Genomic DNA, 12,118 nt, shown 5'->3' on the forward strand with positions numbered 1-12,118 from the left:
CACACACACACACACACACACACACACACACACAGAGACACACACAGGCCTCTTTTCTAATTTCTTAGCCCTGACGTTGGTTGAAGATGTCTTTGTGGATAAGATTTCAGTGAGACTGTTCCTGTGCGTGTGTGTGTGTGTGTGTGTGTGTGTGTGTGTGTGTGTGTGTGTGTGTGTGTGTGTGTGTGTGTGTGTGTGTGTGTGAGAAACCCTAAACCTGGAAGTAAAGCCTGTAATTTGGTGCAACATGATGTGAAGAGACCGCACTCTGATGTGACTGTAAAGGCCCAGAATTAGACCTCACACATGTGAAGTATTTATTCCGTTCCTCTTTTCTATATTTATTCCAGTCTGGCGCTCTTCTCACACGACCTTTCCTCCAGCAGAGGTCGAGCTCTTGAAGGATTCTTCTCTCTCGTTATAACTATGCCGTTTGTCGATGGTTTAAAATACAGTACGTCAGGTTTTTACTGACAGTGGCGATGTAAAGGGTTCACGTGCCCGTCCTACAAGTGCCAATGCGCCTTGTGTGTGTGTGTGTGTGTGTGTGTGTGTGTGTGTGTGTGTGTGTGTGTGTGTGTGTGTGTGTGTGTGTGTGTGTGTGTGTGTGTGTGTGTGTGTGTGTGTGTGTGTGCCAGCGTTCCTCCCACCGCGACCTGAGATGCCCCTCACACACACAGAGTTTTTTATTCATTTGTAACTTTGTATACAAACCATTCCAGCTGTCCCCGTTGTCGTTTTGATTGTAACTCCTGAACACGTAGCTCTTGAAACACTGTTTTATTTTTCTTGTTTTAGTTTTGATTGTTAATCACGACGGTGACGATGATGATGGTTTTGAAAAACTGTGAAGAAGACGGTGACTGATTTATTAGAATAATAAAAGAAGTACACAAAAAAAGAAGCAAAGACTCGCTCTTGTTCCTCGTCTCTCTGGGAGAACAAGACAATTGTTTGCTTGTTTTCCGTCCCTCCGCCTCCCCATCATCATCATCATCATCATCATCATCATCATCATCATCATCATCCTCCTCATCCTCATCCCTCGCTCTCTCAGACGTAACCCGTGGGGTCGAGGGAGGAGGAGAAGAAGTGTCATCCAGTGTTTCTGAAATGTCGTTTCTTCATGATTGATGCTTCCCCTCTATGGAAGTTAAAACCCTGAGGGATGTTTCAGCCTGTACATCTGGAATAATGTCCAGAGCTGACCCACTTTCACACACACACACACACACACATGGACACACACACACACACACGGACACACACACATGGACACGGACACACACACATGGACACACACACACACACACGGACACACACACATGGACACGGACACACACACACAAGGACTGACACACACACAGACACACACAAGGACAGACACACTGACACACACACAGACACACACACACACACACACACGGACACACACACACACACACACAAGGACAGACACACTGACACACACACAGACACACACACACACAGACACACACACGGACACACACATACACACAGACACACACACAGACAGACAGAGAGACAGACACACACACGGACACACACAGACACACACACGGACAGACAGACAGAGAGACAGACACACACACACACTTTCTCCTTCTTCTTCTCTCTCTCTTTTCTTCTTCTTCTCTCTCTTTTCTTCTTCTTCTCTCTCTCTTTTCTTCTCTCTCTCTTTTCTTCTTCTTCTCTCTCTTTTCTTCTTCCTCTCTCTTTTCTTCTTCTTCTCTCTCTTTTCTTCTTCTTCTCTCTTTTCTCCTCCTCCTCCCTCCAGCTCTCCTCAGCAGCCGGTGATGCGTACAGAACGCGTCTCTCTCCTTTCAGCCTTTCATTCCTTTTCTCTCCAGAACCCGGATGAAGTGCCGCTCTGCTCCGAAGGGCCCCGGCCGGCCGGAGGCCCCCGGATGGAGCGACTGAAGAGGTTTTCCAGCTGCGGGTCTGCGTGTTCCTGCTTGTCAGCTGACCTTTTTTTTTTTTTTTTTACATTCATTCGTGTGTGTGTGATTCAGGGTCTCCACACATTGTGAGCATAGCAGAGCTGCCTGCTCATGCCGGAGCCTTCATTACAGCCCGGAGTGAGCTTTCTCTCTCTCTCTCTCTCTCATGCAGGGGCGTTGAAGGGGGGGTTGACCAACTGCCAGCAGCTGTTGCTCATTTCCCAACGGTCCCGCCCTTCCAGAGGAGGCTGGCGGAGCAGCCGCCTCACACCAGAGGAGCAGCAGAGCTCCCGGCTTGGAGGAGCACGTCGTGGCCGTGAGGACGGACGCAGCCCGGTGACCGGTGAGAGGACCACCCGCCTTTTCTTTTCTTTACCGTCTGTTCAAAGAGCTTTGTCTCCGGCAGAGTCCTCTGACTAACAGGAAAGGGATTGAGTCACTGGTTTGTCACAGTCTGATGCGTTTTCTCTCTGACTCTTTGGTTGTTAAATCACTTTCATGACATTTATTTAGAGTAGAAATCTATACTTGATCTGTCCTGTGTTTGTTTTGACTGGGACAGACTCTTCCTCCAGACTTTTTCCCTGTTATGTCTCTTATCGTGCCACTGATTCCATGTGTGTTCCTTTCTTTAAAACCAGGGTCAACACAGGAAGGAATGCAACTGAGGTTATTAACAATTGGTGCATAAAAAGAGTATTTTCTATTGATGGAAAACACCTTTACACAAATCCATGTGCTTAGAATGTTACCCACAATAAAGTGGTCACTAGTGTTTGTTTAACATTATTTTAGAAAGGGGCACTTCCTTGCATTTCAAAGGCTAACCGTATTGCTTTGGGGTCTTGTGTTCATTCTGATACATCTTTCAGTATTGACCAGAAATAATATAGAAAATTCGGTACCGCTAGACCCCCATTTACCACCGGCAGTTGGAGTTTCTCTAATCTCATTTTATGCCGTTCATATGGTTTTATGCTAATCTATAAAAACAGTTCCTTGGGATGTCGTTGGGTATCCTTTGCAGAGGGTGTTTCCTCTTCTGCAACTTGCTAGAGAGGAGATAATAAAAGCCTCATGGAGATGGTGAGCGTGCACTTTGTGTTCGGGGGCGTGAGAAAAGGTTTAATTAAAAAGGGATTATTTGGGACTCTGTTGACGCTGAACGATGAAGTCTTTCTCTCCCTCTCTTCCGTATAGTTGTGCCGAGAGAACCCAGATCCCATTGTGGGGCTAATTAAATCCCCACCGTCTCCGACACCCCCGTCCTCTTCCTCCTCCTCCTCCTCCTCGGCCTCCGTCCTCTTCCTCCTCATGTTCCTGCGGGACGGCGATGGCGCTCCAGAGGAGGCTGGCGCTCTGCGTGCTGACCGGCGGCCTCCTGCTGTGCGTCTACATGCTGTGCGTCAACCTGGAGAAGCCTCCGTCCCTGGCGCCCCTCAAACACGTCAGCAGGTGAGCGCCCGCTCTGTTTAAAAACACATCTCCATTTTGTTCCGGCACGCCGACACATTGAATACAGTCATAATAATACGCTTTTATTTGTTTAAAGCGCTTTAAAAAGGTCCTCGAAGGCACTTCACCTGATAAACAACTGAAACAATAAAAGCAATAACTTAATAAAGAAGGCATGATGACATGATAAAAGTTAAAAAACATGCATAACAGGTTAAAGGTGCAGTGAAATATATGAAAGGAAAACGCTGACTCAAGTTTAATGGCCCATTATTCCATGTGCGTTCCTGTATGTGACGATAAAATAAGGTTTTAAGAGGAGACACTGCAGCGGGAAATCTGCACTTCCATAAAATTAGGGGATTTGCAAGAGACGTGGAAGAAATGAACGGAACTCTGCATCTTACACTTCCCATAATGCAAAGTGGTTCATTATAAAACAAGGTTTACGCCTCCAAATATTTTTTTACCGCTAGACTTTTAAGTTTCTCTTTTTAAAATGTGAAATGAGCAACAATCAAAGTCCTTCCATACTTTACTTCCATACATTTCTTAAGACTGAAGGAAGTGTGTGACATCATATTTTACCAACTAAGCCCCGCCCACTTAAACCCAGCGGGAAGAGCTCAAACTAAAAACACCCAAAAACAACATTCAACAACCCCCCCCTCCCCCCCACGTCACCCAGCTGGCGCCTGCCGCTTGGTCGCGGCCCTGAGAAAGGAAACAAGAAAACAGAAGAATCCAAACAATAGAAAGATACCCCTGCTATCATTCCAAGATGGCCCGGTTCAGTCTGGGCGAACTGACCTCACTAAATGATCGACACGTTTAAGAATAATGCCTTCTATATAACATTTCCACCACAGTTTCCACCAGACGTGTCGATCATTAACACACGAGAGGCCCGGCGGGTTCACCGAGGTCGGCAGTAAAATGAGGACGAAGGGTTAAACCTTGATCACGAGTGGTATGAAAAGTTCCATGATTTCTCATTTTTCGCGTAACCAGCACTTATCCCTCCAGTCGAGTCATTGTGGTTTCCACAAAGGAGCCACACAGCAGTGGAAAAAAGTCCCCGGAGTGGTTTCCGTGGCGGTGGTCTCCGCATGTGAAGCGTGAGCTTTGTTGCATCGGGCGCAGCGCCAGATGAAACGCATCGAGTCAGCGCTCCTCAAAAGGTCCGCTTCAGAAGCTAAATGCTAAGTTCGGGGCGTTGGAGTCTCTCGTTTTAAGAGCCGTGTAAAGACAGAAGGTCACGAGTATCTTCTCCACTTCCTCTGCATGCAGGACGCCTCCAGGTCTTAACGGACGCTGTGGGGTTCTTTGGCATTCAGAAAAGAAAATGCATTTTTTTTTTTGCCATCATCCTATTGAGATGCAAAAAGTATGAATATTTAAATAAAACTGAACTATTACTCTATGACCAATATGTACTAAATAGTCAGGGGGACAAAAGAACACAGTAAAATCCTTAATTTTACTTTTTAGTGGGGGAAAACATGTATCTTCAATTAATAGTCACTTTTTATCACAATCATTTAATGCTTTATTCATGAATTAAATAGATATACTTGTTTTTAATGAATGAAAAAATAGGTTTTACTTTATCTTTCCTTCTCTCCCGTCCTCTCTGGGTGAACCTTTGATCTTCATTCACGTCAGCGAGCTCTTTTTCATTTGCTTTTATTGCTTTATTGTCCTCGTTTGCGTCTTCATGAGCCGAGACAACGACAAAGGGCCAATAAAGACGTAAAGATGAGCGCGTAATTACCTGAGGCCAAAGGATTTCTCTCTACGAAATGCATTTGACAGAAATAACAACACTAAAATAAATAAATCAAGGTCTTCTGCCTGGCTTTGTTTTGGGGAACTTTCAGCTGCGTGTCGCTTCCTTCCTCTATTCACCGCTGGGGAAAAGTCTTTGTGGTAAACGGCGTTAAAACATGTGAGCGGCACATTGTAAGTGAACCTTGAGTTAGTTGAGAAACATTTAATATCTCAGAAGAAATGCAGCCTCCTCCCTTTTCTTTATGATTTAATATGTTTTCCAAGTTATGCAGTGTGTCATAAATCATCTTATTTTACTAAATAGAGCTCAGATCCTCTCTTTTTCCTCACATATGTGTTATTGTGTTTGTTATTTATCTAAATTAAAGCTTTGGTTCTCTTTTAAATGACAAAATAAAATATATTTGTGTATATAAATATGGATTTTCCCCCAAAATGTCGAGCTATTCCTTTAAGAAAGTGCACATACCACACGGGAGCATGCTGTAAAAGAGGAAATGAGGTGCGGAGGGTTTATTCCCAGAAGCCACCTGCTGGGCTCACCTGGTTCTGTCGTCCACAGCGGCTCACGGGGCTCTGAGGAGCCTCTTGGGACCAGCAGAGACCAGTGGACCCGTCGACCCCCGGCCCCAGAGCTCTCCTCTGGACCGGGTGGATACACACCGGCTCCCACTGGGACGCCTCCAACATCCACGGCCGCGCAACGCAAAGCAGCACAAGAGAACAATGTCTCGCAGTCCAGGTCTGATGGGGCGGACCGGACCCGGACCGGTACCAAGGGCCCCGTGGTACCGGAGCACCAGCAGCTCGTGCAGGCAGACGGGCCCACAGAGCCTCCCTTCATCGGGGACTCTTACATGAGTGAAGACGTCCCGCCACAGACGGTGAGTTGAGGCCACTTTGTTGATGTGACGACACCGTCGTGTTCCATATTCATATATTCATATTTATTGTTTGTAGGAGATTAACTATGTTGCTTTCAGTCAGCTCATTTGTTTTGATACTAAACAGGGTTCTTACGGTCATGGAAAACCTGGAAAAGTCATGGAATTTTTAAAATGGTTATTTCCAGGCCTGGAAAAGTCCTTGAAAAAAAAAAAAAAGTCATGTAAATGTGTTATATTCATGTGTTCATGATGTTCATTTACGCTGAGTTTCTAATAATTAATATGCTTTTAAAAGAAAGACGCTCAAAAGTCATGGAAATTTGGTTAAAAGTCATGGAAATGTGTTACAGTCATGGAAAACCTGGAAAAGTCATGGAGTTTTTAAAATGGTTATTTCCAGGCCTGGAAAAGTCCTCGAAAAAAAAAATCCCAAAAGTGTAGTAAAAGTCATGTAAAGGTGTTATATTCATGCGTTCATGACGTTCATTTACGCTGAGTTTGAAATAATGAATATGCTTTTAAAAGAAAGACTCAAAATATAAGCAGGCATACATACAGGCATCAATATAAATGTTTATTCTTTTAATCAAACTATTGTCTCATTCATTTGTGTCATTTAAGGTTTACTGTATGCTTTGTGTTCTCATTGTTAGTTTAAATACTACATTTACTCACTTTTTCAAATGTTTGGTCATGGACATTTGGTATCAGAGCTTCTGGTTTCCATCATCAGGCTGGAGATGCTGTCACAGGGAGGGTCTGCGTTTCCAGGCAACGCCTCATAGAAAATAAAGCCATGTGTTCTCGACCCCACCCCGAAAAGTGTCATCGACGCAGAATGTCTTTGTCCGTCTGTCAAACGTTCAACCGGGATAAAACTCAAATCTGCCTCCAGAGTCTTTGAGCGTCTCGTGGGAGCGATCACAGGGTTCTTAAATTTAACCAATCATAAGATTGTTATATAAAACTGTAAATCATAGCTTGTTTTATGAGAAAAAAAGCCCCATACTGCTGTATTTGGATGTATTGAACACCATAAGTAATACACAAGGGAAATATATGGTTTGGTACATGAACAAATTCAAAAAGCATTCAAATGGCATTCAAATGTGCCCCAATGCGACCTCGCCTGAATGTTCTCTGTTCTAAACCCTCTCTAACTTTGTTCTGCTTCACTTCACTACGTGTTATGATTTGGGTTAGAGAATGTTCACATATTGTGTTATGATTTGGGTTAGAGAATGTTCACATATTGTGTATGATTTGGGTTAGAGAATGTTCACATATTGAGTTATGATTTGGATTAGAGAATGTTCACATATTGAGCTATGATTTGGGTTAGAGAATGTTCACATATTGAGTTATGATTTGGGTTAGAGAATGTTCACATATTGAGTTATGATTTGGGTTAGAGAATGTTCACATATTGAGTTATGATTTGGGTTAGAGAATGTTCACATATTGAGTTATGATTTGGGTTAGAGAATGTTCACATATTGAGCTATGATTTGGGTTAGAGAATGTTCACATATTGAGTTATGATTTGGGTTAGAGAATGTTCACATATTGAGTTATGATTTGGGTTAGGGAATGTTCACACCCTTTTTAGTTTGGGTATGACATTTTCAGAGGCCTAAAAATAGGTGTGTTTTTAAAAGGTTGAGTTTAACCAAGTAATGCATCAACATGGTCAACGTCCAAATCTTTGTTCACGTGTGAATTCCCCGCCATGCACAGCTGCCACTAAGCTGCAGGTTAGGTTTAGCTGTTGCGTAAGAGGAGCGTGCACACGGGCTAAAGCGAGGATAAGACGGGAACCGTTCCGTGCGTCCTTGTTGTTGTATTTAACCGGCAGAATGTGTGCATGTACATCACGGGTATGTCCCTCAGGGTTAAAAGCTCTTGTTGTTGTAAGCGTTGGTTCGTTTGCAGCCGAGCTAATTGCCTCCGCCGAGAGCCCGGAGGTTAATCTTGAGGTTGTGCCACCCGGGAATCGAACTAACGACGCCGGCTTTGCGAGGATCATGTGCCAAGCCGTCCGCGCAGAGGGAGAAAGTACTTTCCGTCCGCGGTTCGATAACAACAAGGCGACGTGTCACTGCTTCCCTCAGGACTGCCCAGACGACATCAGGAGTCGGGTCGCGAAGACGGAGTTCGGCGGACGGTTCCTGAAGCGCATCCCGGTCCTGCAGTGGGCCGAACACGTGACCCGGGACGAGCACCGGCGCCTGAGCCGGTACCCGGGAGCACACGGCTGGGGCGGCATCACGTACGAGAGTGAGCTTGTTTTGTTGATGTATTCAATATTTAACATTTTGTTTTAGTAGTTTTTTTCTTTTATTGAATTTTCTCTTTTTATTTGCAATTTGTTAAATTGTCAAAAACCACACAGTGAAACTTTGATCCCACAGCAGATATCCTCTCTGTAATATAGTTTTGCTCAAAATAATTATTGATTAGAAACTTCTGGATCTGCAGTTTTCATTGAATTAAGTGTCTTCTTTCTGTTTTTATATATGAAAATGGAATTCAAAGTAAATTCATTATTTTTTTTATAGATGTACGTTTATAATTTACAAAAAAATGCATCAGCCTGCATTATTAGTAGAAACTACTTTTCCTGAATCACAACGTAAAAACTAATATTTTGTTAAATTCCAACAAAAAAAAGAACCAAATCGACTGAAAGCCGATGGTCTGATCTTTTGATTACATGCCAAATATACCCAGACGGGAGCAAAGCATTGTGGGGGATTTGGTTGAGGACATGTGAAGAGATAATTGCAGCTTCCTGTCTGCGTGTCGCCTCCGGCTCTTTTCTTTCAGCCCGGTCACAAATAACTGAATCTGTGGGCGGATGCAATTACAGAGGCACACAAACAAGCAGCGGCTCGGCAACTAAATCTTTTTCTCATGATTCAAGGTGTGTGTGTGTGTGTGTGTGTGTGTGTGTGTGTGTGTGCGTGTGCGTGTGTGGGTTTAATGCTGTGTGTTTTCTGCGTCGACAGCGTTGGTGGAGACTCTGTCCGTCCTCAACTCTTCTGCTAGCGGGCGGCTGCTGGACGACTGGCAGCGGCGCAGCAACGACTCCCGGTGCATCCGCTGCGCCGTGGTGGGGAACGGAGGCATCCTGAAGGACTCCAGGAGAGGAGAGGAGATCGACGGCCACCACTACGTCTTCAGGTAGAGGCTGGAAACAGTTTCCTCACTCAGACAGTCAAATCTGTGGTTTTGTTTTGTTGCATGTTTGAATTTCCCCATTCTACAAAAATGGACGAGTGTCTAGAGAGAAATGGGGAAGTAACGTCTGTGACTAATAAAATCTTTCAAGAAGGGCGAACCTTGATTGCAATAATTAACGTTTCTATGATCACACACTTGTTGCACAACAAGTACTGTCGCTGTTTTTGTTCGAACACCACAAAATCACAAACGTGTTTCTAGCCCCTCCCACTACGTTGTAACTCTTATAATAATCACAAAATGATCTTTATCGCCCCGAATTCCTCAAATGTAACCTCCCAGTTTGTGATAAACATAATTTGGTATTGCACTTTTTTTGAATATTTGTTGTTTTATAAGCCACTAAATCTTAAATATATTGACACTGAACAAGAGTTCTGAGAGAATATTGTCCAAAACCAGGGCATGCCAGCAAATTGAATTTAGAAAATTAACTTATCATAGATATTATCGGACTTTTAAAGCTCGGTCTAATTCTGAGCCTGTAAGAGCTCCATGGGTCAGCTGGTTTGGTCGGCCATGTTTTTTACAAGCTGTGGCCGGCTTTCTTTACCGAGGAACGGTAAAACGGATTAAAGGATGACTCGCAGGACAGAATACCAGGATGTCGTTCCACCGTTGTGTGTTTGTGTGTCTTCAGGACCAACGGGGCCATCATTAAGGGCTTTGAGCGGGACGTGGGGTCTCGGACCACCCACTACACCTTCTCCACCAACACGCTGATGAACTCCATGAGGAGCTACTCCGGCGCCGGGTACAGAGGACCCCCTCAGTCTGAAGTGAGGACCAGGAACAACATCCTTGCTCCATAAAATGCAGAAATTAGTACTAAAAACTTTTTATTCTATTTCTATTCTATTTCTATTTTTTGGGGGCATATTTGGCCTTCACGACTCATGCAGGCTGCGTAATCCATGTAATCATGATCTATGGTATAAAGACCACAAAGAGGTGTCAAACAAAAACTGGTCATTGATCGTCTCGACCTTTTCCTAAAGCAAGTAGTTGTGTTGCCTAAACCGGACGGAGTAGTTTCCTGTGAAGACGGAGGTTTATTTAGACAGGACTGTGTGTGTATAAGGAATGAACATTGACAAAATGAAGTCACTTTTTCGTAAGAGACCATACGAATCGTTGTTCTTTTTTATTTATTTTTAGCTACTTTAATCTTTACATCACATCTTTCTGCCAAATGTATCCGACAATAAATTCCCATAATTGGATCACAAACACAAACCAGAAGAGCTGAATTTGGCCGTGACAGAATCCCTCTGCTCTCCAACAGGAAACGCGCTACGTCTTCCTGCCGGATCACGACCGCGATTACCTGCTGATGAAGGCTGCAGCGACACACACTCTAGTGGAGAGAGGACCTGAGCGGGCCAAAGAGTAAGCCACACCTACAGGCTGTCATGATACTGATGATGATGATGATGATGATGATGATGATGATGATCTGTATTGTTCTTCATATGTTCAGCTAGAAATGCAATACAAGCGTTTTAGCCACGCTAGCGTCTTCGCTCTCGCGTCACCACTTCAGTACAGAATGAAATATCTCAACAAATATTGCTTTGATTGCCGTGGAATTTTGAACGGACCTTCGTGATCCCCAGAGGATGAACCCTGATGATTTTGGTGTTCAGCTTGCTTCAGTTTTTTGGTTTAGGGTGAAAAGTCTGAGCTATTATTGGGTGCTGATGTTTTTTTTCTCCCTTTCTGGGCTAAAACAGTTGCCGTATAATTTAATGTTGTATATTTTATCCACACAGTCCATCCAAGTACTTTGGAAAGGACGTGTCAGCGGAGAAGCTGAAGATGTACCACCCCGACTTCATCCGTTACCTCAGGAACAGGTGAGCGGAATGATCCGCGGAGCAGGTTGGGACGGAATGAAAGCCGGGGCTCGCGTTTCAAATAGTTGGAAACGAGATCAAAAGAGAAGCGGGAGGCTGAAACCAGAGACAGCTGCCGAGGGGAAGTTCCCCTAGACAGTGGACGACGGACGGTTTAGTCGTGTGTGTGTGTGTGTGTGTGTGTGTGTGTGTGTGTGTGTGTGTGTGTGTGTGTGTGTGTGTGTGTGTGTGTGTGCAGCGTTTTACCCTCTGACACAGCAGATGTATTAATGCCGTGTTGTGGTTTGACTTCCTCTGTTTCAGATTCCTTCGCTCCAAAGCCCTGAAAACCAAATATAAGGACATTTACCGTCCGTCGACAGGTGCCGTGATGCTGCTGGCGGCGCTGCACACCTGCGACCAGGTGGAATGCTTCATTACTGTGTTGCACGTTACCGTCAGTCGGCCGAGTTTTCACTGTGGGACGAGGGGGGGGGACATTAAAATAGTTGCGTGACGGAATGAGTGTAATCCTGACTGTACCTTTTTGTGAATCCAGGTGAGCGCGTACGGCTTCATGACCCGGGACTACAGGAGCTACTCCGACCACTACTACGACAGGAGCTACCGCCCCGTGGGCTTCTTCGTCAACCACGACCTGCTCTTGGAGATGAGTCTGTGGCAGCGGCTGCACCAGGCGGGCCTCATGCGCCTCTACATGCGCGAGTGAATTCAGGTCTGACCGGCAGACAGGAAGTCCAAAGACGGACGACCCCGTTTCCCCTCTCGACAACCACTTGTTCAAGACTCTGAACGGGGCAAAACGAGAAAAAAGAAAGTAGCAGAAGTTTTCTTTCTATGAAGGAAACGAAGAGTTTTTTTATTTTTTATTGACGGATTTACTTTTTCTTTGTTTTATTGCTCATGATTTTTAAAGAGGAAACAT

General features: G+C 44.6%; 1 protein-coding gene across 1 annotated transcript; it reads left to right on the top strand.

The window, feature by feature from the left end:
- Positions 1-2,153: 2,153 nt before the first annotated feature.
- On the top strand, positions 2,154-11,902 carry st6galnac (ST6 (alpha-N-acetyl-neuraminyl-2,3-beta-galactosyl-1,3)-N-acetylgalactosaminide alpha-2,6-sialyltransferase; the record flags this gene model as incomplete). Its single annotated transcript, XM_079237956.1, has 10 exons — positions 2,154-2,304; positions 3,162-3,416; positions 5,770-6,091; positions 8,206-8,371; positions 9,103-9,277; positions 9,978-10,116; positions 10,623-10,726; positions 11,110-11,193; positions 11,497-11,596; positions 11,732-11,902. The coding sequence occupies exons 2-10, from the start codon at positions 3,295-3,297 to the stop codon at positions 11,900-11,902; spliced, it is 1,383 nt and encodes a 460-aa protein (XP_079094082.1). The 5' UTR covers positions 2,154-2,304; positions 3,162-3,294.
- Between the last annotated feature and the right edge of the window lie 216 nt (positions 11,903-12,118).

Source organism: Taurulus bubalis (assembly GCF_910589615.1).
Source record: "Taurulus bubalis genome assembly, chromosome: 2".
NCBI lineage: Eukaryota > Metazoa > Chordata > Actinopteri > Perciformes > Cottidae > Taurulus > Taurulus bubalis.